Source organism: Acaromyces ingoldii (assembly GCF_003144295.1).
Source record: "Acaromyces ingoldii strain MCA 4198 unplaced genomic scaffold FA10scaffold_1, whole genome shotgun sequence".
Lineage (NCBI taxonomy): Eukaryota > Fungi > Basidiomycota > Exobasidiomycetes > Exobasidiales > Cryptobasidiaceae > Acaromyces > Acaromyces ingoldii.
Genome location: NW_020290247.1, coordinates 292,494 through 319,425, shown reverse-complemented (window position 1 = coordinate 319,425; position 26,932 = coordinate 292,494). Strand labels below are relative to the sequence as shown.

Sequence of the window (26,932 nt, the reverse complement as noted above, 5' to 3'; positions counted from 1 at the left end):
TGGCTGGCTGGGCAGACAAATCGAAACGGAGTCGCGTGGTTCTAGATCTCGCCCAGCCAGAGGAAGGCCCTTCTTCGTACTTCGCGTCTGAAAGCAAGGGGTTGGCGTCATCCCTGACAGCGCGTATTGCTGGGCACGAATAAAAAATAACTTTAAATCGCCGAAAGAAACGCTATCATCGGATCCCCCATGCATCCCAAATCCCATCCATTGAGATACGTGCATCTTCTGATATGTGGCTTCTTGCTGGCCGGACCGTAGAAAAAGGAGCAACCCGAGGCAGGGGTGGGATCGAGGTACATTGGAAGGTTCATCGATGAGGTCCGATAGATTGGTGGAACGAGACCTGCCCCTTTGGGCGATGATGCCGTCGGGGCAGCGTGCCAGGCGGTCAGTAGTAGCCAGCTACGGCTGCAAGTTGTGGAGTTGAGATGAGCTCAGCCCTGCAGTCCTTTGCGCCGCCCTCTCCTGCCTCTTTCTCTCTTAAAAGGGCAACTGTCTGCCTCGTCCTCTTCTTTCCTTCTCACCACTGCGACGCTTTGCCACTCCTCCCCACACTCAGTCTTGCTGCTCCCTCTTCTAACCCCCTCCCTCCCTTCGACTTCGTCTTTCTATTTATCGATCCCGCTTTCGACAACGCTCTTTCCCCCTAATTTGTCTCAACGCACCCACGACGGGGGTAATTCAAGAGGCGATTGATTCGCGCCCGCACAGAATTCTCGCACGCCCTCGATCCGGCGCACCCTTGATAGGCACCGTGGCTTGCCTCCTTTCTCTTATCTGCCAGCAAGCGATAGCGGCGTCCCGTGTGCTCCCCAAGTAAATTTGCTTTGCGATCGAGGCCTTGGGTGGCTTCTTGCTCGCTATCAAATTAGCGTGGGTGCTCAATTTTTCTAGGGATGACATGTAGTGGATCTGACCTTGACCTCACCTCGGTATGCAACAGGCTTATACCGGGTTTTACTGCGTCGCCCATCGCCGCTCATCTCACCACTATCACCTCATCACCGTTCTCTGACTTTTCGACATGCTAGGCGAAATCAAGGCTGGCGTCGCACACGTCAGGTCGCTGCTGGCCGTCAAGAGGTCCAACGGCGACAAGTTTTCGGAAGACCTCCAAGCCAGCCTCGAGAGGCGCTACGCCAGCTGCTGGTATCAAGACGACGCAGAGCGAGGCTCGGCCTCGAGGGCGCTTGTTTGGCACGGTCACGGTGGAGGTGAAGGTCTGGACGACGATGTCAAGCGGGCCTGTCTTGCGGAGACAGCTCACCAGACTGACAACGTCCTTGACATTCTCCCCACCGTTTTCACAATGTGGATCGACCCAAGCTGCGTCGCCATCAGGATGGGCGGAGGTCCAGGCACCTATCTGTCGTCACCGTACCAACACCTCAACTCGACAATTAACGTCGTGTGGGGCACGATGCCCCTCTCGACGCCGTCGATTGCCCCACCTGTGCCCGCGCCTACTCTCCGCGTGCTGGCCTCGACACCTGCACTGGACTCGTCGACATGGACTTCAGGCAACAGCAAGGGTCTTGCTGCGCTCGACTATCATCACGCTCGGTTGCCTTCGACAGCCAGCAGCATCGACAGCTTTGTCGCCGTCTCTCGCAGCTCGAGCATGAGCAGCAGCGGTGACGAGAGCGAGCAATCTTCGTGCCCTAGTCTATCCTCCGCCTCGTCTTCCCACCGTGACAACAATGACTCCGATAGTGAGCTGTCTATCGAGGACATGGTCGGAAATGGCTGCTACGGTCACTTTGACATCATCGATGATGAAGATGATCAGCAAGAGGATGCCGGTGATGTCACCATCACGCCGCAGGACGATCTTGATGTGACCCTTGGTCAGCTCCCGACGCCAGGCGATGCATCGTGCGAGTCGTGGAACAATCCTTGGCAGCAACAGCAGCAGCAAGGAAAGAGACAACCCCGTGTCGAGGCCAACAAGATCAACTACACCATCCACGACGGTGGTAATGTTGGCGTCCTTGGTGGCGGCGTCCGTCTCGGAGGCGGTGGCACGTCTTCCAAGAGCCTTACGCCCCGTCCTCAGCAACAGCTCCAATCTTCTTTTTCGACCCCCATGCCCCCGGCACCAGTGCCAGTGCATGTGCAGCTCGCGCCTACCGCATACCGGCCTGAGCTCCACGACCACTACGGTGCTCCTCCTCCGTACACAGCGAAGCCAGCCTATTACATCGAGCAGCAACACCAGCACCAGCATCAGCAGCCACAACAGCCTCACGGCTTCCACCCTTCCTACCCGGCTTACTACCCAGGCCTGCCCGGTCACCCTCCCTTTGACGTGGCCCAGCAGCAATACCTTGCCGACATGATGATGCGACCCAAGCGCATTCGCTCACGCGGTCGCCGCTCTCGTGGCCGTGGCGCTGGAAGGGCAGCACGTCGACAAGCAGCAGCTGCCCTCAAGGCTCTGGGAGAAGAGGTCGACTACGATTCCGTCACAAGCGGAACGCCTTCGACAATGACGGGCTCTTCCTGCTACGATGACGACGAAGAGGAAGAAAATCACGGCGAGATCACTTTCCGCAACCACGAGATTACCAATGAGGCAGGCAATGCCTTGGGTCTCATCAACCTCGAACGCCCCTCGACGCCCGTCTCGAAAGTCATGCTCGACTCGTCCCTCGAGGCCACGCCTACCGCACCGGTCAAGACGGACGAGGAGACTATGGCACTTGTCCGCCAGCGTGCAGAACAGGTCGCCAACGATCTCGCCAGTCGCCAGGACGCTGAGCGCGACGAGCGTGTCCGCTTGGCGAAAGCCAAGTTCCAGGCGCAGGCCGCCCACGCGCACGCCCAGCTCATGATGCTCCAGGAACAGACCAGGCGCCCTCAGCACCACGGTCTCCAGCCCTACAGCTACGCAGCTGCCGCTGCGCATTGATGATGCTGCAACAGACAGACTCTCCCCAGCTCGCAGTGCCGCGACGTGTTTCGCCTCTGTGGAAACACACACCGCGGTCGCGCACTCCAACCCCATTATCATCGTACAGTAAAAACTTCTCGCCTTCTCTACCTTTTATTTTTGATAATACTACTAGCAGCGACCTAGCCAAAGCGGTCAGCGTCCTCATCTCTACATACACACACTCACTCAACTCTGTTCATACCGGCAAAGAAATACTCTCGAGTCCGATTAATTATCAAATAGTGAAATCCCATTCTATCTCTTCTTTGCCCACCGTCGGAGTCTTCTTTCTCGACCAAGCTGCGCAGTGTGAAGGAGGCTCTAAAGCTGCAAGACTATCGCTTCTCTTGAGACTCACGCTTCAGGCTGGTGTCATCTTCGAGAAGAGGGTAACGATTGTTGAAAGTTTTGCGCTCAAGAAAGCCCTTTTTTGGATGAGGGAGACTGGAAGACAGAGAGTTGCAAGAAGAGAAAAAGACAAGAAAGAGACAAGCCGGGGGATATAAAGAGTGAGAACAAACAAGCCGCCAAAGCCAGTAGAGAGGAGAGAAGGGGTGTGAAAGGGAAAAGGGGGATGGGAGGGTGGGGGGAGGGAAAGAAGGCACGGCCTAGAGGAACCCGCTCTCTTGCAGTAGCCTCGCAATCTTTTCGTCCTCTCTCTCGCGCGGCTCTAGCCTCAAGCTCTGTTCGAACAGCTCCTCGTCGCTCCTCGAGTCGACGAGGTTGTCGTCGATGAATTTTTGGATGCCCTCGATTGGGTGAAAGTTGTACGGCGTCGACTGGAAAATGACAATCTCGCTAATCTTGTCTGCCGTCATCTGCCGCTTGCTAAAGTTGATCAATCGTTCGTCCGTCTTTAGCCGGTCCGAGTTGCCGTCCTCGATAAAGGTGAGGTCGGTCAGGTAGACGCCCAAGAAGGGCACGCAGGGCGGCTGGAGCTTGCGAAGCGTCTCGCGGTACTTTGAAAAGTTCTTGGTGGGCGCCAGGATATTCTTCATGTTTTCAAAGAGGGCAAGGTGACGCTGGTTGACAGCATCCCACGTCCGTCTCAACCGATTCAGAGCCGCATTGTTGAGGCCCGAGTAGATGGCCATCATGCTGCTGAAGTTGTTGAGCGCATAGCATCGATCGGCAATCGCGACAAACTGTTTGACGTAGGCCGCGCGCTTCTTGAGATCTTCCTGCATCAGGATCGATTCCGACGTCCAGCCCGAGAGCCGATTGTTGGCCTTGATGACGTCTCGGATCGCCTGGGCTCGCTCAGCGCCGTCGCTTTTGCTCCACGCCTTGCCGAGGCATTCGGCAGGCCGGATCGCATTGTACAGCGCCGAGTCCTTCAGCGTGAGCTGGCGTGCCATCTCCAGCGGATCGATATCCATGAATTTCATCTTTCGCAGGTTCTTGGGAACGATAGAGCTGGGCGCAGAGACCGACAGCGTCATCTTGCGAATCTGGTCATTCTTGCCTCGTCGCCGCTCAACGAGGCGAAGCAAGAGATTCGAGGCGTGCTTGAGTCCTTCCGCCTGGCTCAATTCCTGGTGCAAGAACTCCTCGATCCGGTCGAGATGTCGCTCGTCTTCGCCATTGTAAAAGTGCGACTCCAGCCAGGACTTGAGAACGGTCGAGACTCGGAATCGGATCAGCGTCTGCTTCTTGCTGACCCACATCTGATGCTCCTCGTCCGTCAGGCCTGGCGGTTCCCTGATTCTGAATCGAGCAATGACCAGGTCCAGGAATTCGTCCGTTGTCGTAAAGGATCGGTAGGTCATGAGGAACGTCGTGCTGTACGATCGGTCCACATAGGCATTGTGCAGCGTCAATCTCTCGATGAGTGCGCCCAGCGTCGCTCCCTTGACCTGGCCGTTGGGGTTCAAGACCAGGTCCTGGGGTGGGTAGTCGGTCTCGAGGAACCAAGGCACCTCTTCAATCTGCTTGGGAGGCGGCACGCTGTTCTCATTCGATCCGTCGCCACTCTGCCCCTGCTGCATCGGTTGATGAGCAGCAGAGAGATGGTCGGAGCCCGAGTCGTCGCCAAAGAGCTTCTTCATCTTCTGGCTTCGCGACAGCTTGTCCTCTCCTTCCTCGCGAGAGTTCGCGGACGCCGCCGTCGTCACAGAGCCGGACCTTGCCCTTGCACTAGCGAGGCCGCCCCGGATCGACGAAGCGATGCGGTTCGTCGGGTAAGGCGGGACCGCCTGTGCCGGACTCTCCTGGCCATGTCCTTGTGTTTGGACCTGCCCTGCACCTGCACGAGGCGGAGGCCCACTCGGGACGGCCAGACCCGGTCCCAGGTACATGACCTCGCCATCCTCGTCCCTTGTGTATCCGTTGTGCTCGTCTGCCGCTCCAGCATCTGGGCCCCCTCGTGCTGCGACCGAAGAGGTTCTGACCGACAACTTGGGCCGCAGTCCGCTTGCCGATCGGCCGCCCGCACTGATTTGGACATCGTTTGTTCCGTAAATCTTTGCCCTTGCTCCGATTCTTGCACCTGGGCCGGTATAGTGGGCTTGCTCCTCGCACACGTCAATGAGCTCTTCGAGTACCTGCCGCATGACACTCAGCAGCACCGAGAAGTTCGTCACTGTCGCCAAGACGTCGCTGCCATCATCTGATGACGATCCGTCCTCGTCGTTCTCGAGTTGGATGGCAATGTCCTGAGCTTCGAGCATGAGCCGTGTCGAAACGTCGTAGAGGCCCTGCTTGATGGCTGAAAAGTGGTGGATGGCGTCCCTTGCCCGCGTGACCGAAGCCACGTATTCTTCCACCTCTACGCCATTCTGCTGCCGCGCATCAGGACCGTCGACATCGAGGACCGTGGCAAGGTCCATCTCTTCGACGTAGATCATCAGCGCCCCAAAACGGAGAAGGACGAGCTTGACCTGGGACGACAGCAGCCTCGACCCTCCCGGTGTTTTGGGAAGGTGGCCTTCGTCGCTGCTGACGCCGTCGTCGTCCTTTGGCCCCCCACCTGCAGAGGTAATCGTGGGTGTCTGAACCCGACTCGCCGCATCCTGGTCCCACTCCAGCTGCCATTTCCGCTTTGCCAGGCCACGAAACTCTTCGAGCTGGGCTTCGAGGGTGGCGAAGCGGGGCATGAGGAGCGTCTCGACGTCGATCCGGCTGAATGTCGCCGTTGGCTTTCTCCGCAGGGCAATCTTTCCCGACGAGAGTGCGTTCTGCGCATCCTTTGTCAGCTCAAACGGGTTCTGGTATGACCCCATGGCCTCGGCTTGCAGCGCCGCCGCCTCGGTGGGCGTGGGCAGCACAAATCCGTTGCCTCTCCAGCCAGCTGCCGAGCCGCCGCCCATGATTTCCAGGCCGACGCCCGCGGTGCCTTGACCGCTTCGCAACACGCCTTGTACCCGCTTGATCCACGGTGTCGCTGAAGCACCACCTCCACCATAACCGCCGCCGCCGCCGCCGCCGTTGCTAGAGGCATACGACGCCTGGCCTCGTGCCTTCTCGGCCTCTGAGCCAAAGGCTGCAGTCGCCTTTGCCAGGCTATCAGCATCGTCGCGTATCCGGCCCCGGTAGACGTTGACCTTTTCCAGCTTGGCGGGTGTCAGAGTGGATCTCTGCTCCTTGTCGACCGACGACTCCTCGATGACAGTGCGTACCGACAGGACGAGCTTCGAGAGAGTGGCGCTCAGCTTCTTGCCAAGTTGCTCCAGCGACGCGGGCGGCTGCTGAACCGCCTGCTGGTGAGCGGCCGCCACGATGGGCTGCTCGCTCACGTCGAGCTGGTGCGAGCGGTTGGAGAGGCCGATGAGTGCGGCTCGGAAGCACGACAGCGTCGATGAGCCAGACTGGCTCTCGACGAGACCGGCCAGCTCCGACACGGCAATGAGGTCGACCTGTGTCACGCCCAAGGAGCCAGTGGCGTAGAGAAGGTCGCGAATGGCTGCCACGACGGTGGCCGAGGCCGCGCCCAGCCTAGACTTGTCGACGAGGGCATCGTCTTGATCCTCGTCGACTGGCGGCAGAGCAGCACGAGCCCTGCGGTCCTCGTTGCTGAGGCCGTCTGCGGAGATGGATTCTGCCGCGACACCCGCAAGGACATTGATGGATTCATTTGCCGCAACGATAAGGGCGAGGAGCGTCGCAGTCGATGGAGGCTCGAGGGCCGCTTGAAGATCACTGGCTTCCTTTTCGTCGTCGGCTTTTGCGCGGGGTGCATCGTCGCTCGAGGCCACCGTCGGTTTCCGCGGCTGCATGTCCTCCTCGTCGTCTTCGGCGAACCCGCTCTCGGCAAGCTGCTCCAGAGCATCTACACCGTGGGAGATTCGGCCGTCTGCGGTGATGATTGGGTGGTCAAACCTGGCCTCGCCCGTCTCGAGATTGCGGTAGAGGAACTTGTCGCCCTCGCTCGTCCTCTCAATCGACCATGGGTAGGGAACGCTGTCCGGTGGCGGCATCATGTCGACGTGGTTGCGGCGCGAGGTGGAACCGCTGCCGACACTGTTGCTCAGACTCGCGCCCCTGCTCCTGGTGCCGCCGTTGACGTAAACGGTCGACGAGTGGCGCTTGAACGGTGGCCTGGACGACTTTGGGTCGTGGAGCCAACCTTCATCGTCGGACGCCATGGGGCTCGGCGTCATGGATCCTTCGGCGAGGTCTGCGCCCTCCGGCAGATCCTGTGCCTGCGCACCGGTCCTGGTGTTGAAGTAGATGATCTGGAGGAATTGGAGAGGTGGTTAAGGTCAAATTTAGGCCCAGACAAGAGGAGAGAAGGGGATGACTTACCTCTCCGCGCTCGTTTACTTTTGGCACCCAGAAGCTGCTCTCGTTTTCAGATCTGCGAGAGGCCCTGCTTCGCGACGACGCTTGCGTCGCTGCCCTTGGTCTGCCCAGGGACGACATGCCTGGCGCGGCCAGGTGCGAGTGGCCCGACGAGAGGGAATGGGCACGGAGCCGTTCCCTCTCCCGCTCAGAGGGGCCCGCCAGGCGTGCGTCGAAGCCGGCCAGCTTCTCTGCCTCAGAAATCGAGGGCGCAGTGCTCCGTGGAGCGACGGAGCTCAGATCGGTGTGGGTGAGCGAGACGTTGCTGGGGCTCGTGCTCGTGGTGGCGTACGAGCCGTTGCGCCAGCTCATGTCACTGATGCGGCTGCTGCGGTGGCCGCCGTTGGCTGTCGTGCCCGTCGTTGTGCTCGTCGCCATCGAAGATCGAGGCACAGCAGCCGTGGAGGACGATGAGGGCGACAAGGCAGTATTGGGGTCCGATGCGCGCATGGCCGCCTCGGCCAGCTGCTCGAACGTCGCGTCCGAGTCGTCATCCCGCGCGCCCATCAGCGACCGGAGGACGTCAAAGTCCTGAACAAGGCCCAGTCCGGCATAGGGTTGAGCGCCAGCATTAGCCTGTGAATGCTGCTGCTGCTGCTGGTGGTGCTGCGGCTGCTGGTGTTGAACGTGCTGCTGCTGTTGTTGTTGCTGGATGCCCTTCTCCTGCTCCTGCTGCTGGAGCAGCTGCTCAAAGTACTCGTCGGCCTCTTCCTCGGAGACAACCTCGACGTAGTTGGAGGGAAACCAGCCGCGGATGCTTCCCCCCATTAGCCCGTCCCACCATCCGCTCTCGAGCTGGGTGAGGACTTCGATGATGTCGCCCTGCTTAAACGAGAGCGAGCTGTTGTCTGCGGGCGTGAAGTCGTACACAGCTCGGACGAAGAAGGACTGGGCCTCTTCATCCTCCTCTTCGTCGCCCTCGACTCCCTCCTCGACCCGACCCTCGGTCCACCCGACCATCTCGCCCTCATCGGGCGTTCTAAAGTCTTCGTCGGCCGCGCTCATCCTGGTCGTCGTCGTTGTCGTCGTTGCCGTCGTAGTCGTCGATCCAATGACTGGTTCTGCCGCGGAATGGATCGGCCCTACCGATCGAGGCAAGAGTCAGAAACAGCAGGAGGACACGATAAGGGGCGCAAAAGAACGAGACAGGTGCACGAGCCTCGTCGCCGGCCGCCGACGAGTCTCTGCTTTCCATCGCCCGCGCACGAAAAAGAGCCGCTAACTCACCTCTAGCATCTACAGGAAAGATTGGCGCCCGAGGAAGTCGTGGTGCATTGGGCGGAAACCAAGGCTGATAGCTTAGTCAGTAGATTGGGTGCAAGCGGCGTCAGTAGACTGATTAAGGACCGAGTGGGGACAATGACGAGGCGAGAGGGCCTGAGCGTCGTTTTTTTTTCCCTCTTCTCGCGAGAGATTTGTCCCATTTACCCCAGCCGATTGCGGCAATTGGCCTGCCCTACGAGTCACTCACCTCGAGCGCCTCTCTCGGCAATGGCACAGGCTAAAAGACGGCCAGCGGTGGACCTGTTCTCTCTCTCTCACTCTTTTTAGTCGGCGGTGATGTCCAAGGATCTGGCCCGAATCTATCCCCGGCCTCTCTCTTCTCTAGATGGTTCTCGCGGCCGTTTTGTCGCGATCTCTACTCGACTTGGAGGTGACGCCGGCGCCGAGGAGCCACCAAAGTGCAGACGGATTGACCAAGCAGTCTCAAAGATACGACGCAGTAGACAACCTCTAGGCTCGCCTTCTGCTCTCGCGTCGCGGAGATCGCGTCGAGAAATGCTGGTCCCGGAATAGCGTAGTAGTAGTAGTAGTAGTAGTGTAGAGACAGTCGTGAAAATAGTGTAGCGTGGCTAGCGGATACTTTGCATCCGAGCTGGTAGTGTGGTAGTGTGCACTACAACAATTGCTATGCGTACTCTACTTTTAGTTACTGCTCACGCCAGATGGAAGGATCGCACTAACGAACGACGCGCTAAGTTGCTCCTTCTTTCTCTCTTTTTTTTTTTTTCTCCACGAATCTATGGGCTAACCAAGACTGATCTGTTCTGCTAGGGTGCCAGCGGAGTCGGAGCTAGGCTCGATTGGTGGCTGCTTCTGGGCCACACACACGACTCCACTACCGCCACTATCACACCGAAGACAATGGCATCCTCTGTATTGGCCCGTCGCTCTTGTTTGTGCATTCACACGGGAGCGCTAGCTAGCTCGAAGCGGGCCCGCAGCTGTTCTTCTGTACATGAACACGGCCGACGTGAGCGGTTCTTTAAGCCCAGCGGTTCCCGATACGAACGCAGATTATTGGTTTGATTTCAGATGTTGGGTCCTGTGCGATGACGGATGACAAGCAAGCCTTGTTTGTACCACAAACTTGGGGAAGGGACCGGCCTGCGTCGCTTCCACCTGAGGGTGCACTTGCGAGGGCGGAGTTGTCCCTTCCTTGGGAGGCCACGCCACGTGGTCAGGCCTATATCCGAGGGCGACCTAAGGAGAAAATTTGAACTCTGTTTTTTTCCTTTTTTTTTTTTTTTTCTTTTTTTTTCCTGGTTGCTTTTTTTTTCTGAGGGCGAGCGCGACGACGCGCTTTTCCCTCTGGAACACCACCCACCACCACCACCAGAGCCAGAGCCACGCCACCAGAGGACAGGACAGGATGAACGGACACGCCGACAAGATCGACAACGGCCTCTACCACGCCTCGACGTCGGCGGCACCGCTGGACCCGGCCCAGGCCTTTGCGCAGCTGGCCACGTACAAGCACGGCGATGGCCTGTCCATGTCTGAGCTCATCGACTCGCGCACCCACGGCGGCCTGACGTACAATGGTGAGTCTCTCTTGCGCACAACACAAGCTTTGATGATTCGAGAAGCAGAGGCTTACTGACATGGTTTGGCATTCCCCACGGCTCCTTAGACTTCCTCGTGCTCCCCGGCTACATCAGCTTCCAGGCCTCGGAGGTGTCGCTGCAGACAAAGGTGACGCGCAACGTGACGCTCAACACGCCCTTTCTCTCTTCGCCCATGGACACCGTCACCGAGACGGACATGGCCATCTCCATCGCCCTAATGGGTGGTATGGGCGTCATTCACAACAACATGAGCGCGCCCGAGCAGGCAAGCATGGTGCGCAAGGTCAAGAAGTACGAGAATGGCTTCATCACCGAGCCCCTCTGCCTCAGCGACAAGGAGACCGTCGGCGATGTCCTCGACATCAAGCAGCGCCTCGGCTTTGGTGGCATTCCCATCACTGGTGAGTCTCTTTTTTGAATGCCTTTTGGAGGCCTTTGCCGGTCTCGCCGGCCTCGCCGAGAGGATGAAAAACCAACAACACTGCTGTAACCTTCGTTCTTCCTACCAAACCTCTCTTCGGAGACGGTGACTTGAGGAGAAAGTTATAACCTATGTCCACTGATTCTTGATTGCTGTTCTACTTTGCTGTATGCAGGCTCGCTGACATGCATCTGAACCACAGACACCGGCCTGCTCCAGGGCAAGCTCCTCGGCATCGTCACGGCGCGCGACGTCCAGTTCAGGGACCCCAGCACGCCGCTGGCCGACGTCATGACCCGGGACCTCGTCACCGCCAAGCAGGGCGTCACTCTCGAGGAGGCTAACCGGATCCTGCGCGACAGCAAAAAGGGCAAGCTGCCCATCGTCGACGCCCAGGGCCATCTCGTCTCGCTCCTGGCCCGCTCGGACCTGCTCAAGAACCAGAACTTCCCGCTGGCCTCGAAGCGGCCCGACAGCAAGCAGCTCTACTGTGCTGCTGCCGTGGGCACGCGCCCGTCGGACCGTGAGCGCCTCACCCTGCTCGTCGAAGCTGGCCTCGACGTTGTCATCCTCGACAGCTCGCAGGGCAACAGCGACTTCCAGGTCGAGATGATCCACTGGATCAAGAAGACGTTTCCCCACCTCGACGTCGTTGCCGGTAATGTCGTCACGCGCGAGCAGGCGGCCACGCTGATTGCTGCGGGTGCCGACGCGCTCCGCGTGGGCATGGGCTCTGGCTCCATCTGCATCACCCAGGAGGTCATGGCCGTGGGCCGACCGCAGGGCACGGCGGTGCACTCGGTCGCTGAGTTTGCCTCCAAGTTTGGCGTGCCCGTCATTGCCGACGGTGGCATCCAGAACGTGGGCCACATTGCCAAGGCCCTCGCTCTGGGCGCGTCGGCCGTCATGATGGGCGGCCTCCTTGCCGGCACGACGGAGAGCCCCGGCGACTACTTTTACCGTGAGGGCAAGCGACTCAAGGGCTACCGCGGTATGGGCTCCATCGATGCCATGGAGCACCAGAAGAAGAGCAAGACGTCGGGCGCCACGGGCAAGGGCCTCGCCAAGGCCAGCCAGGTCGCCGACGCCGGAAGCGAGAATGCCGCAACGCAGCGCTACTTTTCCGAGGCCGACGCCGTCAAGGTCGCCCAGGGCGTCGCCGGTGCGGTGCACGACAAGGGAAGCGTGACCAAGTTCCTGCCTTACCTCTACACGGGTCTCCAGCACTCGCTCCAGGACATGGGCGTCCTCGACCTCAAGAGCCTCAAGGCCGGTGTCGGAGCTGGCAAGGTCCGCTTCGAGCTGCGCACCTCGGCTGCCATGGCCGAGGGCAACGTCCACGGCCTGGCCTACCACGAAAAGAAGCTTTTCAGCTCCTGATGACTTTCCCATATGTATTTTAGATCCTGTTCCCTCTTACGCCCTCCTTCATTCCACCCTTCCCTCTTTTCACCCATGCTATAGCACAACTCTCCCACACGAGGAGAAGCTGCAATCGCGATGGTCTGCGAAACCCTGTTGCACACTCAGAGGACGTGACTCTCCGGAAAACGGGACTTGGGAGGTGCCGGGTTTTGAGGTTTTTTTTTTTTTCTAATTTCTTCCCTTTCCCAGTGCGTGCTTGCTAATGTTTTGGCGTTTCTAGAGACTCATGACATGAGCAACGCCGCCGAGCTTCGACGCCGCCAGAACCGATCCGAACAACGAGCAGGAGCCTCGCCTCTGTTCTCTGCCTCTGCTACCCTTGACCCCAGCGAGGAATCGACGACAGCAAAGAGGACGGCTGCAGCAGCGGCGGCGGCGGCGGAAAAACAAAAAGAAGGAGGCGCAAGAGGAGCAGAGAGGCTGGCTCGACAAGGTCAGCTACTGACGCTTGCTTCGCTCGCCTTTGTCGCTCTCGGCCTCTTTGGCCTCCTCGGTGGCTGGCAGTCGCTCGCTCGCTCCTTTTCCAAAGATAGCAGCAGCAGCGCGACAAGAGGGACAGCGCAGGCGTGGAAGGCGTCGGAGCTGGAGGAGGCTGCGGTGCTGGAGACGGCAGCGACGTGGCTCGACTGGCCCTTCTGTCTCGCCTACTTTGTCCCGCTCGCTATTCCGCTCGCGACGTTTGGCGTCATTGCGCGGTGGACCGGCGAGAAGGCCTTTCGGCATGCGGTGTAGCGCCCCGACGCTGAAGCAGCAGCAGCGGCAGCAACTGCAACAGCTGCTGATGCTGGGGGTGCGGGTGCGGGTGGTCGCAGGGAATGCAGCAAGGGCGAGACCGGCTTGGACTGCGACGGCGGCAGCTGCGGCTGCGGGATCATCGAGAAGGAGGCGAGAGTCGCTGCTTGGGCGGGCCTATTCTTCTCTTCCATCAAGCTCTGCTGGTGGAATGGCTTCGTCTGCATCGTCGTCGTCGAAGGGTGTCGAGATCGACAGACCGCCGATAGCAAAAACACCAACTTCGGCACCGACATCTGCTGATGCAGACCCGCAGGAGAGGGGGAGGGATGCTCCCAACGACGCCTCGGCTGGAGCTGGACAGGTCGAGGTGGACACAGCGCAAGGCAGCCATGCGCAGGAGGCCGGCGCGACGGCGGCGATGCAGGAGAGGAGAGAGGTGCTTCGGCTCAAGAGGCAGCGGCAGCGGCGCAGAAAGGCCATGCGCCGGGCCGAGAAGGCAGCTTCCGAGGCGAGTGAATCGAAGGAAGTGACTGCAACGCCAGGCGACGAGAGAGAGGCTGTGGCGATCAACGACGAGAATGACTCAGCAGCTGCGATCACGAAGGCGGCTGAAACAACGGCCACGATGCCGGAGGTGAACGAGGACTCTCCCAAGGTAGTATTTGCCGCCAGCGGAGAGACCGACGCTGGAGAAGAGAAAATGGAGGGCAAGGCGGCGGCGGCGGCGGCGGCTGCAGAGGAGACGAAGGCCACGGTACCACAGCCGGTCTCGGCGACTACATCCAAGACGAAGCCGGCAAAGAAGAAGGCCAAGCCGGCAACCAGGGCAAAGCCCAAGTCAAGGAGCAGCATCTCGCTGAAGCACGCAGAGAGGACTGCAGCGGCAGGTCGGCTGAAAGGCAAGACTAAACGCACGAAGAAGGAAGAGGCCAGCCAGCACGATGCCAAGGAGCGAAGCGGAGACATCAGCCGCACTGGAGACGGGGAAGCGGCGCAGCTGCGCCCGATGGCGGGCTCCTGGTGGAAGAGCATCCTGCAGTCGTGGAGGCTGTCACCAGCACCAGCTTCAGCTTCGACTGGCGCAGAAGGCGAAACGACGCCAGCAAGCATGGGCGTCGATGCTGAGCGTCCGACCCTTTTCAACGGAAAATCCAAGGCTGTTTTGGCGTGGTCGAAGGGCGAGAGACTGGGTGGCATGACTCCGAGGCAGAGATTCCTGGCGAGGAGGGGAAGAAAGCAAGTCGCCGATTATGATCAGACTGCTCGAGATGCCCTGCGGAGACGCTTCAGCGCGTCTGGTGAGGAGGCAGCAAATGGACTCCAGGCCAGCGAGCAGACCGCGGCAGAGGAAGGGCAAGTCGAGAGCGGGCAACGAAGAGAGAGAGAAGAGATGGAAGGGAGCCTTGGCTCAGCGCAGGTCAACGAAGCAGACGATGGCCTTCAAACCTCAGCGGCACTCGACGCCTTTCAAGGCCCATCGCAGTCCTCCTCATCAAAGGAGCGCTCTGGGCACTCGACGTCCGATCAGCGTGGTTCTCCCACTCCGCAGCCGCTGCCGTCCCGCCATCCCACGCAGCCTTATTACTTGGAGCTCTCCCCTCAGCAACGCGAAGAGCGTCAATTGGCAAATGCCAACGCTGTCGCCGAGGGGCGCCGACAGCAGCCACTAACGTCGCGTCCACCGCCTAACCCGATGTGGTCTCTGTTCGCCTCGATTCGCAAGCGGGTCAAGAGCGAGGGGAGCGGTACAGAAACGCCCTCTTCAGAGGCTCCTCTGGCGCTTGACAAGAGGGGCGACGCTCAAGCGACGATGGAGGGGTTCTACCGTTTTGACCACACACCGATCATCTATCCTCCCAAGGACAGCTACCCCCCTCCCCTGCCCCCGGTGCGAGACGCGGACCTGATCATGGCCGCCAGAGCACTGCGTGTGCTCCGGCCGAGCGAGGTGGCGTGGGTGCCCCACGACGGGGAAGGAGGTCAAGGCCGCTGGGCAAGGAGACACTGGCCCGACTCTTGGTACGAAAAGCAGGGTCTCCTCGAGTATCTCGACGGCGAGCAGGTGCGTCTTCGCTTGTGTCCTCTTCCTTGACTTGTTCTTCTGCGCTGACATGATCGATGAGACAGTCTCTTGCCTACCTCGGCGATTCGCTGCTTCACTTTGTCACCCGCCTGCTCGTCATGCGGCGATACCCTGATCGGCGGAGTCGTGACATCAGTGAAGCAGCAAGGTTCCTCGTGTCCAACCAAAACTACATTTACATCTACGACGATGCCAACTTGGATGCGGAACGTATGGCCGTCTACGGGCTCATGAGGCAAGAGTCGAAGCGGCGTCAGATTGAGCAGCCACGCAGCTACAACGCCCGACCGACGGAAGTCCTGTCGGCAGAGGAAAAGCTTCTCAGGGAAAAGACTCCGTTGCCAGACGCCGTCATGCCGTCGTTGGGCTCGCGGTGGAAGCAAAAGGCAGACTCGTGAGCAGACTCTTTACTCTAACGCATTGATCATCTAGGAAAACGTTGGGCTCATCATCTCCCATCTGTCCGATATCCCTTACGCAGTTTTGAGGCCTACGTCGGAGCCGTCTACCTGACCTTCGGATTCGACGCCACGCTCCGCTGGTTGGAGTTGCTGCTTCAGCCATGGGTTGACCGCGTCGGCCGAGAGGAGAACTTCCGACAAAACCCCATTCTCAGCCCCGCCGCCCAAGCCGAACTTCGTAGGCGTGAGGCCGACGAGAAGGACAAAAGAAAATCACAAGTCGGCAGTCTCGTGGGCTGGCTCCGATCATGGTACAACAAGGGCTAGGCCCCATTTTCACAATGTAAAGATAATATGTTACAACTTTGCACATTAGTCGCCACCAGTCACCTCTCTTGTGCTCCGCTCTTGTCAGGACGCAATGCCGAGCTCAAGGGCGAGGTCGTCGGCCCGCTTGAGCGCTTCTTCCTCTGACGCGCCGCGCCGGCCGGCCGTGGCAAGGCAGTCACTCACAACGCCGAGCAGGTGCTGGTTCTCGAGGGCGGCCGCCACACGCTCCTTGTCGTTGAGCTGCTTGTTGACGGCGCGCTCCGACTGATGAGTCCCCGGCCTGACCCTGATGTCGACCTTGTACCGAGTTGGGAGTGCACGGAGAAGGCGAACGCGCAGCGCCAGGCCAATCAGCGTCGCCATGCTGCAATGCGGGATCGTAGGGGTGAATTCGAGGAGGATGTGAGGAGCCTGGTGCGCCTCAGCGTCAGCAGGCGTCACTGTGATGTGGGATGCGTTGACTACGGCAAGCTGCTCGAGAGTCAGAGGATGCTCCGGGTCCGAAATAGACCGGATCAAGTCTGCAATGTCTCATGTCAGTCATTCGTCCCGTCCCGCCACCCGGCTCAAAGTAAATGAGAGACTATGGACTCACCAAAGACTTCCTGGCTGTCGATTGGCTCTGCTTTGTCCTCCTTCTCCTTCTTCATCATTGAGTCGCTCTGTGACTCCTTCATCTCTGAGTCACCAGCCTCCTTCTCGTCTTCGTCGTCCTCATCGACGCTCCCGTACCCGGAATCGCCGTCTCTCCCGGCCCACCGCGACGAAGCGCCAGTGAGCGCAGTCGCCATCTTGGAGTGGCCCATCGATGCATCTCGCCACCACTCGTCCTCGTTGTCGGTCCCTCTTCCCACAGGATTCGAAGACTGGGCGTAGACGATGGGGTTCGCGTTGTCTTTGTCGGCCATCGTTGCTGGTTTCGCTTTCCGCTTGGTGGTGGTCTTGTGCTATCTGACCTTCGGTGATCATAAAGAAAATTGGAGCGTCTTGATTAAGCCACGTGGGATTCAAATTAAGCTCGCGTCTAACGGTAATGTCACAACCTTCCTTTCTTCGTTCTTCGTGTGGGAGGGGGAAGAAAGATTGAACATGCAGGTTACGCAGCAATAGAATCCTTGGTAGGTACTGTACTGTACATTCTTAGCCTGGCAGTGAAATACGACTAGTACTACTAGCTTGCCTTTGTGAGGTTGTGTCTCCTTAGTCATCCATCCAGCCCCGCTTACTCTTTTCCTTTATTCCCGGTCTTTTTTACGCTACTATTACGAACCACTCTGCCACGCTTTTCTTTCTGTTTCTCGGCTTCTTTTAAAGTGCTTGCAGCGACCGTCAAGAGGCGCTCTTCCATGGGACACAAATTTAGTTGTTCACAACATTAGCAGTCTTGCTCTGCTTCGAGAGGGCTTCGAAAACGGCGGAGTTAAAAAGCGAACTAAGCGCCCTGCTTCTCTTCTCGGGAGACTAGCAGCTCGAACGGCGTACTTCAGCACCTTTGTGCACTTCGCTAGCGCCCACTCCCCTCCCCCCTTTTTATGACCATCGGCGTCGCAGCAAGAACAGGATGCATTGGAAAAGAACGGAGGTGAGCAGAGACTCGATCGGTAGCCAACAGCTTGATGGTAGACAGCGTCATGGAGGAAACAAACGATTCGAAGGACCGTCTGCAACAGAGACTCGACTCTCGTTGATCGACTTGCCTGTTTTGGTAGTAAACAAGGAAGTCGCTCTTTGCTTCGAGTAAAAGTGTCAAGTCCCCACTTAGGAGGCACGAGTTGGCCAGACAGCCTTCTCCGCCTCAAAAAATGGGCAAATGATGACCATCGAGCAAGCGCGCCGCACCCCCTCCAACCGAGGCGAGACCCATTGTTGCGGGCAAACGGCAATAAAAGCCGAGCAGGGTGCTTTGCCCTTCCCTTTTGTGCTCTCGCCTCCCCTCTTCTGTCCCAGAACCTTTCCCCGGTCAAATATGACATCCAAGCAACGAGGCCCACAAGTCGACTCCCCGCTTAGCCCGCCGCTGACACCCACATCCTATCCCTTGCTTCGCCTCATCCCTAGTAACCCTTCTTCTCGTTCCGACCAATCGGTAGGGCGACTCGCTGATACATGCTATCGGCCGACAAGGGTGACAATCGACCTGGATCGCCTTGTCGACAATGTCGTGGCGCTGCGACAGAATGCAAACGTTCGTTCCTTCGCTGCCGTCCTTAAGGCCGACGCATACGGGCACGGAGCCGTGGCAGTGGGTCGAAAGCTGTGCCAGAGCGGTGTTGTCGACGCCTTTGTTGTTGCCCTCGTCGAAGAAGGCATCGAGCTTCGGCAGTCCGGCATCACTCTACCTATTCTTGTCGCTGCTGGCAATTATGCGGGCAAAGCTTACGTTGACGTCATTGCACACCAGCTCACGCCCATCGTTGGCAGCATCGAAGACCTCCATGGCTTCTCTGACGCAGCGAGTACGCTCGGCGTTGATCGCGTTGCTGTCCACCTGGAATTCGATGTAGGGATGGCCAGACTGGGTTTTCAGGTCGAGTCGCTCTCTCAGCTTCGGATGGCTGTCGAGGGCTTGGACCGAGTCGTCATTGCCGGTATGATGGGACATCCTTCGCACGCTGAACTCCCTGATGCGATACGTACATCAGAACAAGAGACTCTTCTTACCAGTATTTGTGACGTCGTAGTCCCAAATCGATCGGTCAAGGACTGTCCCAGCGGCCTGATGGTTCACATGGCCAACAGCAGTGCTCTGACGACCAGCCATCGACAAGACACCTTCGAGCTCGCCCGCATCGGCCTTGCCATCTTTGGAATACAGCCCGTCCCCTCCCTGCCTTTGAAAGGCATAAAGCCCATTCTCGAGTGGACCGCCGATGTGGTAGCGCTGCGCACCATTGCAAAGGGCCAAACGGTGGGCTACGATGGCAAATGGACAGCTCAGAGGACGAGCAGGATCGCGACCTTGGCTGTCGGCTACGCAGATGGGTATCCTCGCAGCTTCTCGAATCGCGCAGAAGTCCTCATAGAAGGCAATCGCGCTCGCGTCGTGGGTGCAATCTGCATGGACTACACCATGATCGACATCACGGACATACCTGCAGCAGACCGCATTGGCGCACGGGCAACCCTTCTTGGACAAGGTCCCAAAGCGCCAGACGTCACAGAGCTGGCCCTCTGGGCCGAATCGATTTCCTGGGAGATCCTGTCTCGAATCGGATCCAGAGTTCCGCGCTTTTATCTCGGAGCACAATGAGGGCCCATGACACTCACCTCGAACATTTACTACCGTCTCTTCTCATAGCTTGGCAAGCCCAATAGCTCTTTCGATCATATCACCTTCTCCTCTAGCCTCCTCCTCCTCCTAACATTACCCTAAGCAATGCCCTAATCGTAAGCACCAACCTTCAATCGATGCAACTCCACCAGAGACATTTAGCAAAGCCTTGGACCAGAACGAATGGAGGGAGAAGTAGTTGCAAAGAGGCACGGACTTCAATGCGCAGAGGGAAATGAGTGTCGGCTCCAGAGAACGTGCAAATTAAATGATGATTGAAATTGTGAAAATCGGGACCAAGGTTGAGTGAGGTGCGACGAAGCTGGTTGTGTATTGCAGAAGAAATTGAGGCAAGAGTCGAGAGCCGGTGACGACCGACAGATTAGAGGCACCAGCTGCAATCGTCGAGAACCAGTGACGACGAGGCAACAGGCAGCAAAGGCGATGGCCTGTGACAGAGGAAGGTCCTGTGTAGAGTGATTGTTGACAGACCATACAGCTTTGAAGTAGGGCTGATGGTGGTTGATTTATTTTATTTTATTTTCCGTTTGTCAGACCTTGATGTCGTAAGGCCTGAGGACCTGGCTCAGAACCCAACTGGGCCGGTATGAACGCTCGGCACAAAGCCGGTTGAGTAGCGGCAAGGTCGTGTGGTGGGCTTGCGCCAGGAGTGGATGGCCTTCATGGTCTAATTGTGCAAGATTGGGCGTGCTGAACTCGAGCTTCTCCGATCTTTTGGCCTCGGCCGGCGATGAAAGAAACGATGGACCGGGCGACGGTGGGATGTCGGTCATATCCGGCTCCGACGAGCTGGAGAACGACGAAGAGAACTCGTCTCGCGTGGGCGAGACGGGCGTAGAGAGGCCCGAAGAAGATGACGACGAAAAGGATTGGTCAGCAAAGCTGCCGACTCCAAGGTGTCCGTCAAACGGAGAACCCGAGAATTTCCTGATGGATAGACCTGCGAGCGAAAGCGATGCGGACGAAGACTGGGGAGAGAATGTCTTTGCCAAGCCGTACGTCCCTGGTGCTCGATGACAGATCCAGTCGACGTTGTCTTCGATGCAGGCCACACGCCCTGCGAGATCCTCCTCTTCCGTCTTGGCCTTACGGTAAATGACATGCTGACAAACAGGGTAAACAGCCATGCGCTTGTCCTCGGAGCTGATATTCCTTGTCCAGGTGATGGCTGCCTCGTGACAGGCAACTCGATCTTGGCCTCCTTGCTGGATGTAGACGGGATGTCGCACTTTGCCTGCTTCTGCCTGCAGCCTCTCCATACCTTCGTGGATGCACAGCAGGTGCCCGACTCGGAACGCACCGTGGTGACTGCGTTTGTCCTCGGTGACGAGCGATTTGTAGACTCTTGGGTCCTTGTCGAGAATTTTCCTGTGAGGAACGAGAACCTCGACGCGACCGGCACCCAGCCATCGGTCTGCACCTCGGATGGCCCATTGAAGTGGAAGAGGAATGTGAACATTGGCTCGATGCTGGCCCAGAATGGGTCCTACGGCGATGATGCCGTCAATTGGGATCTCATCCTGACCTCTCGGCTCTTCTCGTAACGACAGCGGGTAGTCGAGAGCGTACATGAGCGCCACGGAGCCACCAAAGGAAAGACCCAGCATAAAAGTTGGCTTTCGTTCAGCTTTCATCGGCCGTCTTCGTGTCGAGGTTCCCTCGTTGTGGTGCTCCCTACCAAAGTAGTCTCGGTTTTCCGCCACTTCTTCGTCCTCGTGGTCATTTAGCTCCATCCACAAAGCATCGTCGCGCCTGGCAACGTCATGCAAAACAGCGTGGAGGCCCTCGGTGTACGCGCTCAAGTCCCTTTGGTAGACGTGGACGCCGCTCGAGTAGCCATGAGAGACAAGGTCGGGGACGATCAAGCGGAATCCAGCATCGAGATATCGTCGCGAATGGCTGGCCAACGTGCCAGAGTGGACACCGGTGCCATGAACAAAGATCATATCGGCGCGCCTCCCCGTCCGCCTTTGCGCCTCTTTGTCCTCCCAGACCTGGTACCATGACCAGTCTTTACCATTGGGCAGCATCGCCCTCCCAAACCAGACTTCAATGTTTGGGTTGCTATGTAGCCGCTTCTCCATAGGTGAAAAGGGAATGTGCGACCGTCCATAGGTCCGGTCTGATGCTTCGTAGAGGCCTGTCGAAGTCAAGGCCGGCTCCGCGAAGGACTCCCATGCCGTCCGCCCAAGAAAGGAGAGTGTGTCCATGATCGGGAAAGAAGAGAATGTGTCGGATGAGGCAATGGGTGAAGAAAGGAATGTAGAAAGAGAAAAAAGAGCGTGATATCGTCGCCGACCGTTACAGGTGGCTCTGACGTGGGAGACGGTGCGCGAGGGAGAGGTGACACACAAAGGGAGGGGGTGCAAAACGAGGGTGGTGGTGGGGATGGGGAGAGACAGGAAAGGGGACGTCCTCCTACTACCTGCAATTGACAATTGCCACTGCCAACAAACTACTCTATTCGACCCGTTTCTCGACAAACAAAGCCGGCAAGACTCCATATGGCCGCTGCGAGCGCTTTGCAAGCGAGAGTCGCGCATACAGTGCCCGTGGCAGGAGACTGCTATGATGCAACAACTTCAAGCATCTAGGCCATCAGACTGGACATCGCATCATCTAATGTCAACACTCGCTCGGTTCGCTAGGCCTTGTATGCCCCATGAACTGGCGTATGCTCCGTGAGGATCGCAAACTTGGTGCAGGCATTGACATGCCTCATCCTTCAGTCCCGAGGCGTTCTATAGAAAAGGGGCTTCTATTTTAGGCATGCGTCTGTCAAAAGAAGCACGCTAGGTGCAACAAAAAAACGGATTCAGCTAATCGCTAATCCCTCGCGCTTCGGCTCTCTGCCTTTTTTTTTTTTTTGGCCCTTGCCTCAGATAGGAGAAGATGAACAGAAGCCGGCCGGAACGTATGCGATGATGTCAAGGTCTGCCACTCTTGTTCATCGTTGTCTACATACAACTTTGACTTTGGCAAGAGGCTGTCCTGCGACACTCTGTTGCGCATAGGAGAATTATACTAGCTGTATGACTTTTGTTTTTGGGGGGGCAAGGAGGTGTCTATACGCACATGATGCAAGTCGACGCATCTGAGGCAGGCGGCCGGCAGGTGGCTGGACGCGTACAAGCCGACACGCGCGCGTGGGGAGGGAAAAAGAGACAGGAAAAAAAAGAAAGTGGACGTGCATAGACAAACAGGTCGCGCGCCCCTTGCCTGCCCTGCCGGTCCTCACAGAGGCAGCGTCGAATCGAAAACAATCGCCCTACTTACTACAATTGTACTGTACCATTATTGGTGGCTCGCTGATCAGCCAGAGATGTATTGTGTCATTGCAGCGCTCATTCTATCATCACCTTTCTTGCTTCTCTCAAACACTTCAGCATCCCACTTGACACGCTCCTTTTCCTTCTTCACGAAACTCGCTTCCTAGCTTCATCTTGCAGCATTGTCCCCGGTGGACCATCTTCACACTCCCTATGATCCCCCGATCAGAGCCCCTGCTACGCCACCACAACTGAGCTCCTGCTCCTTGCCCTGCGTCGATCCGGCTGTTGCGCCAAGTCCCCACTGCGAGCCAGGGCATCGTGATGGGATCGCAGGAAGCTTACGGAGGCTGGCCAGACCAGGACCGGTACGACGAGGGCCTCGGACCATGGACAGCGACAAGTGCAAGAGAAGCTGGTCTAATGGATCCCCCCTACTCGCCCTCGCTCTACTCCAACACAGACGATGGAGAGGTCAAGGATGAGAGATTCTATCAACAACCCGAATCGACGTCGAACATCACGCTGGTGCCGCTGCATCGACAAACAGGGCCGAAAGATGGAATGGAATTTCCCTTGAATTACTCGGTTGGCAATGGAAGTGAGCCCTACCAAGAGTCACCTCCGCACTGGCGCTCCCACGTCACAGACCTTTCGCAGGCGCCAACGAAGCACGCCTTGCCTCACAACGACCCGCGACAACCTCACTTCGATGAGTATCAGACGAGGGTCGACGTGGGCGCTACACCAGCACCAGAAGCTTTTGCACCACCGGCGGAGCCCAAGGACAAGCCAAAGAAAACAAAAAGATTTTGGCTCATCTTCACTTCTTTGATGGCCGTCACTTGCCTCACTGCTGTTGACATGACCATCATCAGCACGACGCTACCCACCATCGTACTCGATCTACCAAAGTCCGACATACCCGCATCATGGGTCACTTCTGCTTTCTTGCTCTCCACAACCGCATTTCAACCTTTCTTTGGTGGCCTTGCCGACGTCGTCGGACGCAGAAACGCACTCGTCTCTGCCGTCATCTTCTTCTTGGGCGGGAGCGTTTTTGCAGCTCTATCGAACTCTATGCTCCTGCTCGTCATCGGTCGAGGCATCCAAGGAGTCGGCGGCGGCGGCGTTCAAGCCGTAGCGGAGATTATCATGTCGGACCTGACGACGCTGCGAGAGCGGGGCTTGTATGTCGGCCTCATTAGTCTCGTCTTCGCGGTCGCATCATTCATCGCTCCCGTTCTCGGTGGCGTCTTTAGCGACTGGAACTGGCGCTGGGTATTTTGGATCAATTTGCCCATCGGTGCGGTGGCGCTGGCCATGATCATCCCCTCGATGAAGCTTCGCACTCCAGAGATGTCGTTCATGGCAAAGGTCCACCGGATGGACCTCTTTGCCAATTTCGTCCTCCTGGGAAGCGTGATTAGTCTTCTCATCGGCATCACCGACGGCGGCGTCCTTCACCCTTGGTCATCCTGGCGCGTCATCGGGCCCCTGATTGGAGGAGGCACCGGCCTGATCCTCTTTTTCTGTCTCGAACTCATCCCCAACCCCCTGGCGAGAGATCCTGTTCTCCCGCGTCGCCTCTTCAGCAACCGGACGGCGGCCACTTGCTTCTTCATGACGTTCACTCACGGCATCATCACCTACGGCCTCATCTATATGCTGCCCATCTACTTTCAGTCGATCAAGGGCGCCTCGCCACTCAAATCGGCCATCGACATGTTTCCTGCCACAGCACCTGGTCCTATCGCGGCCATTATTGCGGGTGTCATCATGGCCTTGACGGGAAAGTACAAGATTCAGATAGCCATCTGGTGGGCCGTGCTGTGCGGTGGATGCGCATGCATCTACCTCCTCGATCAGGACACAAGAGTGTGGGAGAGCGTCGTCTTCCAGCTCATTGGCGGTTTTGGTGTCGGAGCTCTCTTCAGCCTCACATTGCCTCCGATCCAGGCCTCGTTGCCTGTTGAGGAGCTTGCTCACGCGACGGCTACCTTTGCATTCTGCCGTAGCTTTGGAAGCGTTTGGGGCATTGCAATGGGTACGACAATCTTCATCTCGACCGTGGACGGCAAACTTCGCCAGGTTCCTGGCCTGGCCGAAATTGGCCTGACTGGTTCCACCTCACTCGGCTTCGCCACAGAGCTGGGCAAGCTCCCTCTCGAGTTGCAGCAACCAGCAAAGGACGCCTTCATGCACGCGCTCAAGTGGGCATTCATGGCGTACATTCCCCTTGCCGGCATCTCTTTCCTCATCTGCTTCCTTGTCAAGGATTTGCCCTTGCCCGACTTCAACGAATCCCAGCACGGACTCGACGAATCTGCCATCTCGCCGACGACGAAGTCGCCAGACAAAAAGGCGGGCAACCGGCAAAGCATCAAGATGAAGCCGCAAAAGTCCAAGCAAAACCATCGGATCTCGTCAATGTCGTTTGCAACGCCTCTTCCTCCCATTTCGTGGGACGAATCCGAGCGCGAGAAGACGAGTCCAAAATCTTTTGACGACTCGCTGGACGATGTCCATGATTTCGATGACAATGGGCGCATGTGGGTCGCAAGAAATGACCCTTCAGCGAACCACGGTCCCTTGGGACATCGGCAGCATCCGTACCAGCAAGCACAAGAGCAACAAGGCCACCTCCGGAAGCGCTCTACTCATATCACCATGGATCCTGTCTCTGCGAATCGGCGGACGTCTGGTCGCTACGGCAGTGCATGGGACCCATCGACGTCGGCAGTGACCCTGACTGAGCCACCTGCTCATCAACCACAGCCACGTCCCTTGAGCACCTCCAGAGACACCGTTGAGGGCTTCCACCACTATGGCTCCGCTTTCTAATCTCCATCATCATTGCCTCTTCTTGTCAGCACTGTAGCATCTCATTCTCCTCACAACCAGACATAATACTTGGACAATTAGTTCCCTCTCTCATCTCTCATCTCTCATCTCTCATCTTTCGAAGCACAGGCATGCCTAGTAGCATCGAATGTGCCACAAATCCAATTCATCAGACGTTTCTCTCTGTGTCTGGCTCGACGTACAGATTCAGCCGCGGCGGAATGTACGCCCACTCGCTGTCTTTCGCTCCTTCTCCGCTTGCTCCGGCTTGGCGCGGTTAAGGACCTTGAGGAACTCTGCGACCCTGTGCCGCATACGACTGTGCATGTATGCTTTTGAGCATTTGACTGTCGGAGCCCTCTAAATGTCAATCTCGTCTTCTTTCCTCAGTAAGTCGAGTCCAACTCACTGTGGTAGTGCAAGTAGTCACGGAAGAGCTGGATCCTTGAAATTGTGGCGGCCATTGTCTCTGGGTGGGTAAAGTGCCTCGGAAAGAGGACAAAGGTGACGTAGCCCACGTCTTCACCGCGATTCAGCCCAGGGATCGAGCGAATTTCGAGCGGTGGCTCGCGGTTGCTGTACAGGACCTGAGGCGCATTCTGGATCGATGGTTGGCGTCTTGCGTCGACGAATTCCTGATGGAGAGAGGTCCGGTTCACCTCGGTTAGTCTTTCATATCGACGTCAAGAGGGAAAGGAATGGACCGACCTGCAAGAAGACTTTGCCAAAGATCCGGTCCGTCTCTTCCTTGAAGACCGTAGAAAAGACGACAGTGACTCGGTCGACGGCTGGGATGACGTAGAACGCTTCATCGTCTCGATAGTTGATGCTCATAATGTCCGTCGCCCCGCTTCCCGAGACAGCTTGTGGATTCTGACCTTCGGCCGCGGCCTCGAGCTGCTTCTGAAGCGCAAATGCTCGCTCAAAGGGCGCAGCCATCGCATTGCGCTTCAACAGCGACACCGCATGGATGAGTGCTTGGCGCTCGGCTGGTTTTGGGACCCTCGAGTCAGTATTGCACTTCCAGTTTATACACCTCCCAACCCCGAAGAAGAGGATGGGATGGTACATGGGCTTAGGCTGCTACTCACGACCCTCTGCCGGCACCTTGGCATAATCAAACTCCAGCGTGACGCTATACCCGCTCTCTGCTGCGGGCTTGATCCACGACCCGTACTCCCTCTGCAGGATCTCCATCGCCCCGCAAGCCTCGAGCTGCTTCCAGCATCGGATATCCATCGAGATTGTCAGGGGCCCCGTCTTTGTGCTTTCGATGTGGTAGCCCACGCCGTCAAAGTCCGACAGCGTCTGATCGACGCCAGACGGGCGAGCGAACTTGTCCGTGAGGACATCGCGGATGAGGATGTTTTCCGACTCGAGAAGGATCATCAGTGTCGAACTCTTGCTGCAATCGAGAAGGTGGAAGGTCGTTCGCCGGTCGTCGGTCGGGGTGGTCGTGCGGCGACAGCGCTCGAGCCAGACGAGTGAAAGTGCCACGCGGCAGGCCACAAACACGCGTCAGGCAAAGCCACCGACCTTCTCTCTCTCTAGTGTGCACCCCAGCCA

At 57.9% G+C, this 26,932-nt stretch overlaps 9 protein-coding genes across 9 annotated transcripts; 5 read left to right on the top strand and 4 right to left on the bottom strand.

The window, feature by feature from the left end:
* Positions 1-805: 805 nt before the first annotated feature.
* Positions 806-3,238, top strand: FA10DRAFT_4281 (hypothetical protein). The gene is made up of 2 exons (XM_025525477.1): positions 806-876; positions 947-3,238. The coding sequence occupies exon 2, from the start codon at positions 1,028-1,030 to the stop codon at positions 2,912-2,914; it is 1,887 nt and encodes a 628-aa protein (XP_025379930.1). The 5' UTR covers positions 806-876; positions 947-1,027; the 3' UTR covers positions 2,915-3,238.
* Positions 3,239-3,546: 308 nt separating this feature from the next.
* FA10DRAFT_282415 (hypothetical protein) lies at positions 3,547-8,722 on the bottom strand (the record flags this gene model as incomplete). The annotated part of the gene is made up of 2 exons (XM_025523774.1): positions 3,547-7,611; positions 7,682-8,722. The coding sequence occupies 2 exons, from the start codon at positions 8,720-8,722 to the stop codon at positions 3,547-3,549; spliced, it is 5,106 nt and encodes a 1,701-aa protein (XP_025379929.1).
* A 1,607-nt stretch (positions 8,723-10,329) lies between these two features.
* Positions 10,330-12,503, top strand: FA10DRAFT_263489 (putative inosine 5`-monophosphate dehydrogenase). The gene is made up of 3 exons (XM_025520240.1): positions 10,330-10,542; positions 10,632-10,967; positions 11,190-12,503. Exons 1-3 carry the CDS (start codon positions 10,371-10,373, stop codon positions 12,365-12,367), a joined length of 1,686 nt encoding a protein of 561 aa, XP_025379928.1. The 5' UTR covers positions 10,330-10,370; the 3' UTR covers positions 12,368-12,503.
* Positions 12,504-12,643: 140 nt separating this feature from the next.
* FA10DRAFT_282413 (hypothetical protein) lies at positions 12,644-15,958 on the top strand (the record flags this gene model as incomplete). Its single annotated transcript, XM_025523773.1, has 4 exons — positions 12,644-13,138; positions 13,164-15,209; positions 15,275-15,624; positions 15,712-15,958. 4 exons carry the CDS (start codon positions 12,644-12,646, stop codon positions 15,956-15,958), a joined length of 3,138 nt encoding a protein of 1,045 aa, XP_025379927.1.
* On the bottom strand, positions 15,955-17,161 carry FA10DRAFT_263486 (hypothetical protein). Its single transcript, XM_025520239.1, has 3 exons — positions 17,098-17,161; positions 16,557-17,019; positions 15,955-16,482 (listed from the first exon to the last, which is right to left on the bottom strand). The coding sequence occupies exons 2-3, from the start codon at positions 16,867-16,869 to the stop codon at positions 16,043-16,045; spliced, it is 753 nt and encodes a 250-aa protein (XP_025379926.1). The 5' UTR covers positions 16,870-17,019; positions 17,098-17,161; the 3' UTR covers positions 15,955-16,042.
* A 72-nt stretch (positions 17,162-17,233) lies between these two features.
* Positions 17,234-19,418, top strand: FA10DRAFT_263485 (alanine racemase). Its single transcript, XM_025520238.1, has 2 exons — positions 17,234-17,543; positions 18,020-19,418. The coding sequence occupies exons 1-2, from the start codon at positions 17,494-17,496 to the stop codon at positions 19,209-19,211; spliced, it is 1,242 nt and encodes a 413-aa protein (XP_025379925.1). The 5' UTR covers positions 17,234-17,493; the 3' UTR covers positions 19,212-19,418.
* Positions 19,419-20,257: 839 nt separating this feature from the next.
* FA10DRAFT_235846 (alpha/beta-hydrolase) lies at positions 20,258-21,643 on the bottom strand (the record flags this gene model as incomplete). The annotated part of the gene is made up of 2 exons (XM_025519046.1): positions 20,991-21,643; positions 20,258-20,927 (listed from the first exon to the last, which is right to left on the bottom strand). Coding segments are annotated over exons 1-2 (1,143 nt in total), but the record flags the coding sequence as incomplete, so codon positions are not given.
* A 1,674-nt stretch (positions 21,644-23,317) lies between these two features.
* Positions 23,318-24,853, top strand: FA10DRAFT_217014 (major facilitator superfamily MFS-1; the record flags this gene model as incomplete). The annotated part of the gene is made up of 1 exon (XM_025518511.1): positions 23,318-24,853. A coding segment is annotated over one exon (1,536 nt), but the record flags the coding sequence as incomplete, so codon positions are not given.
* Positions 24,854-25,389: 536 nt separating this feature from the next.
* On the bottom strand, positions 25,390-26,766 carry FA10DRAFT_263482 (putative ARC35-subunit of the Arp2/3 complex). Its single transcript, XM_025520237.1, has 4 exons — positions 26,458-26,766; positions 26,075-26,355; positions 25,776-26,001; positions 25,390-25,713 (listed from the first exon to the last, which is right to left on the bottom strand). The coding sequence occupies exons 1-4, from the start codon at positions 26,753-26,755 to the stop codon at positions 25,574-25,576; spliced, it is 945 nt and encodes a 314-aa protein (XP_025379922.1). The 5' UTR covers positions 26,756-26,766; the 3' UTR covers positions 25,390-25,573.
* Between the last annotated feature and the right edge of the window lie 166 nt (positions 26,767-26,932).

Coding starts and splice junctions, on each gene's coding strand:
- FA10DRAFT_263482 (XM_025520237.1), bottom strand. CDS start 26,755: ATGATCCTTCTCGAGTCGGAAAACATCCTCATCCGCGATGTCCTCACG. Junction 26,002..26,074: donor TTGGCAAAGTCTTCTTGCAG/GTCGGTCCATTC, acceptor TCTCTCCATCAG/GAATTCGTCGACGCAAGACG. Junction 25,714..25,775: donor TGACTACTTGCACTACCACA/GTGAGTTGGACT, acceptor GGGCTCCGACAG/TCAAATGCTCAAAAGCATAC.
- FA10DRAFT_263489 (XM_025520240.1), top strand. CDS start 10,371: ATGAACGGACACGCCGACAAGATCGACAACGGCCTCTACCACGCCTCG. Junction 10,543..10,631: donor CGGCGGCCTGACGTACAATG/GTGAGTCTCTCT, acceptor ACGGCTCCTTAG/ACTTCCTCGTGCTCCCCGGC. Junction 10,968..11,189: donor TGGTGGCATTCCCATCACTG/GTGAGTCTCTTT, acceptor TCTGAACCACAG/ACACCGGCCTGCTCCAGGGC.
- FA10DRAFT_263485 (XM_025520238.1), top strand. CDS start 17,494: ATGACCATCGGCGTCGCAGCAAGAACAGGATGCATTGGAAAAGAACGG. Junction 17,544..18,019: donor TGCATTGGAAAAGAACGGAG/GTGAGCAGAGAC, acceptor CCTCATCCCTAG/TAACCCTTCTTCTCGTTCCG.
- FA10DRAFT_263486 (XM_025520239.1), bottom strand. CDS start 16,869: ATGGCCGACAAAGACAACGCGAACCCCATCGTCTACGCCCAGTCTTCG. Junction 16,483..16,556: donor CGACAGCCAGGAAGTCTTTG/GTGAGTCCATAG, acceptor GAGACATTGCAG/ACTTGATCCGGTCTATTTCG.
- FA10DRAFT_4281 (XM_025525477.1), top strand. CDS start 1,028: ATGCTAGGCGAAATCAAGGCTGGCGTCGCACACGTCAGGTCGCTGCTG.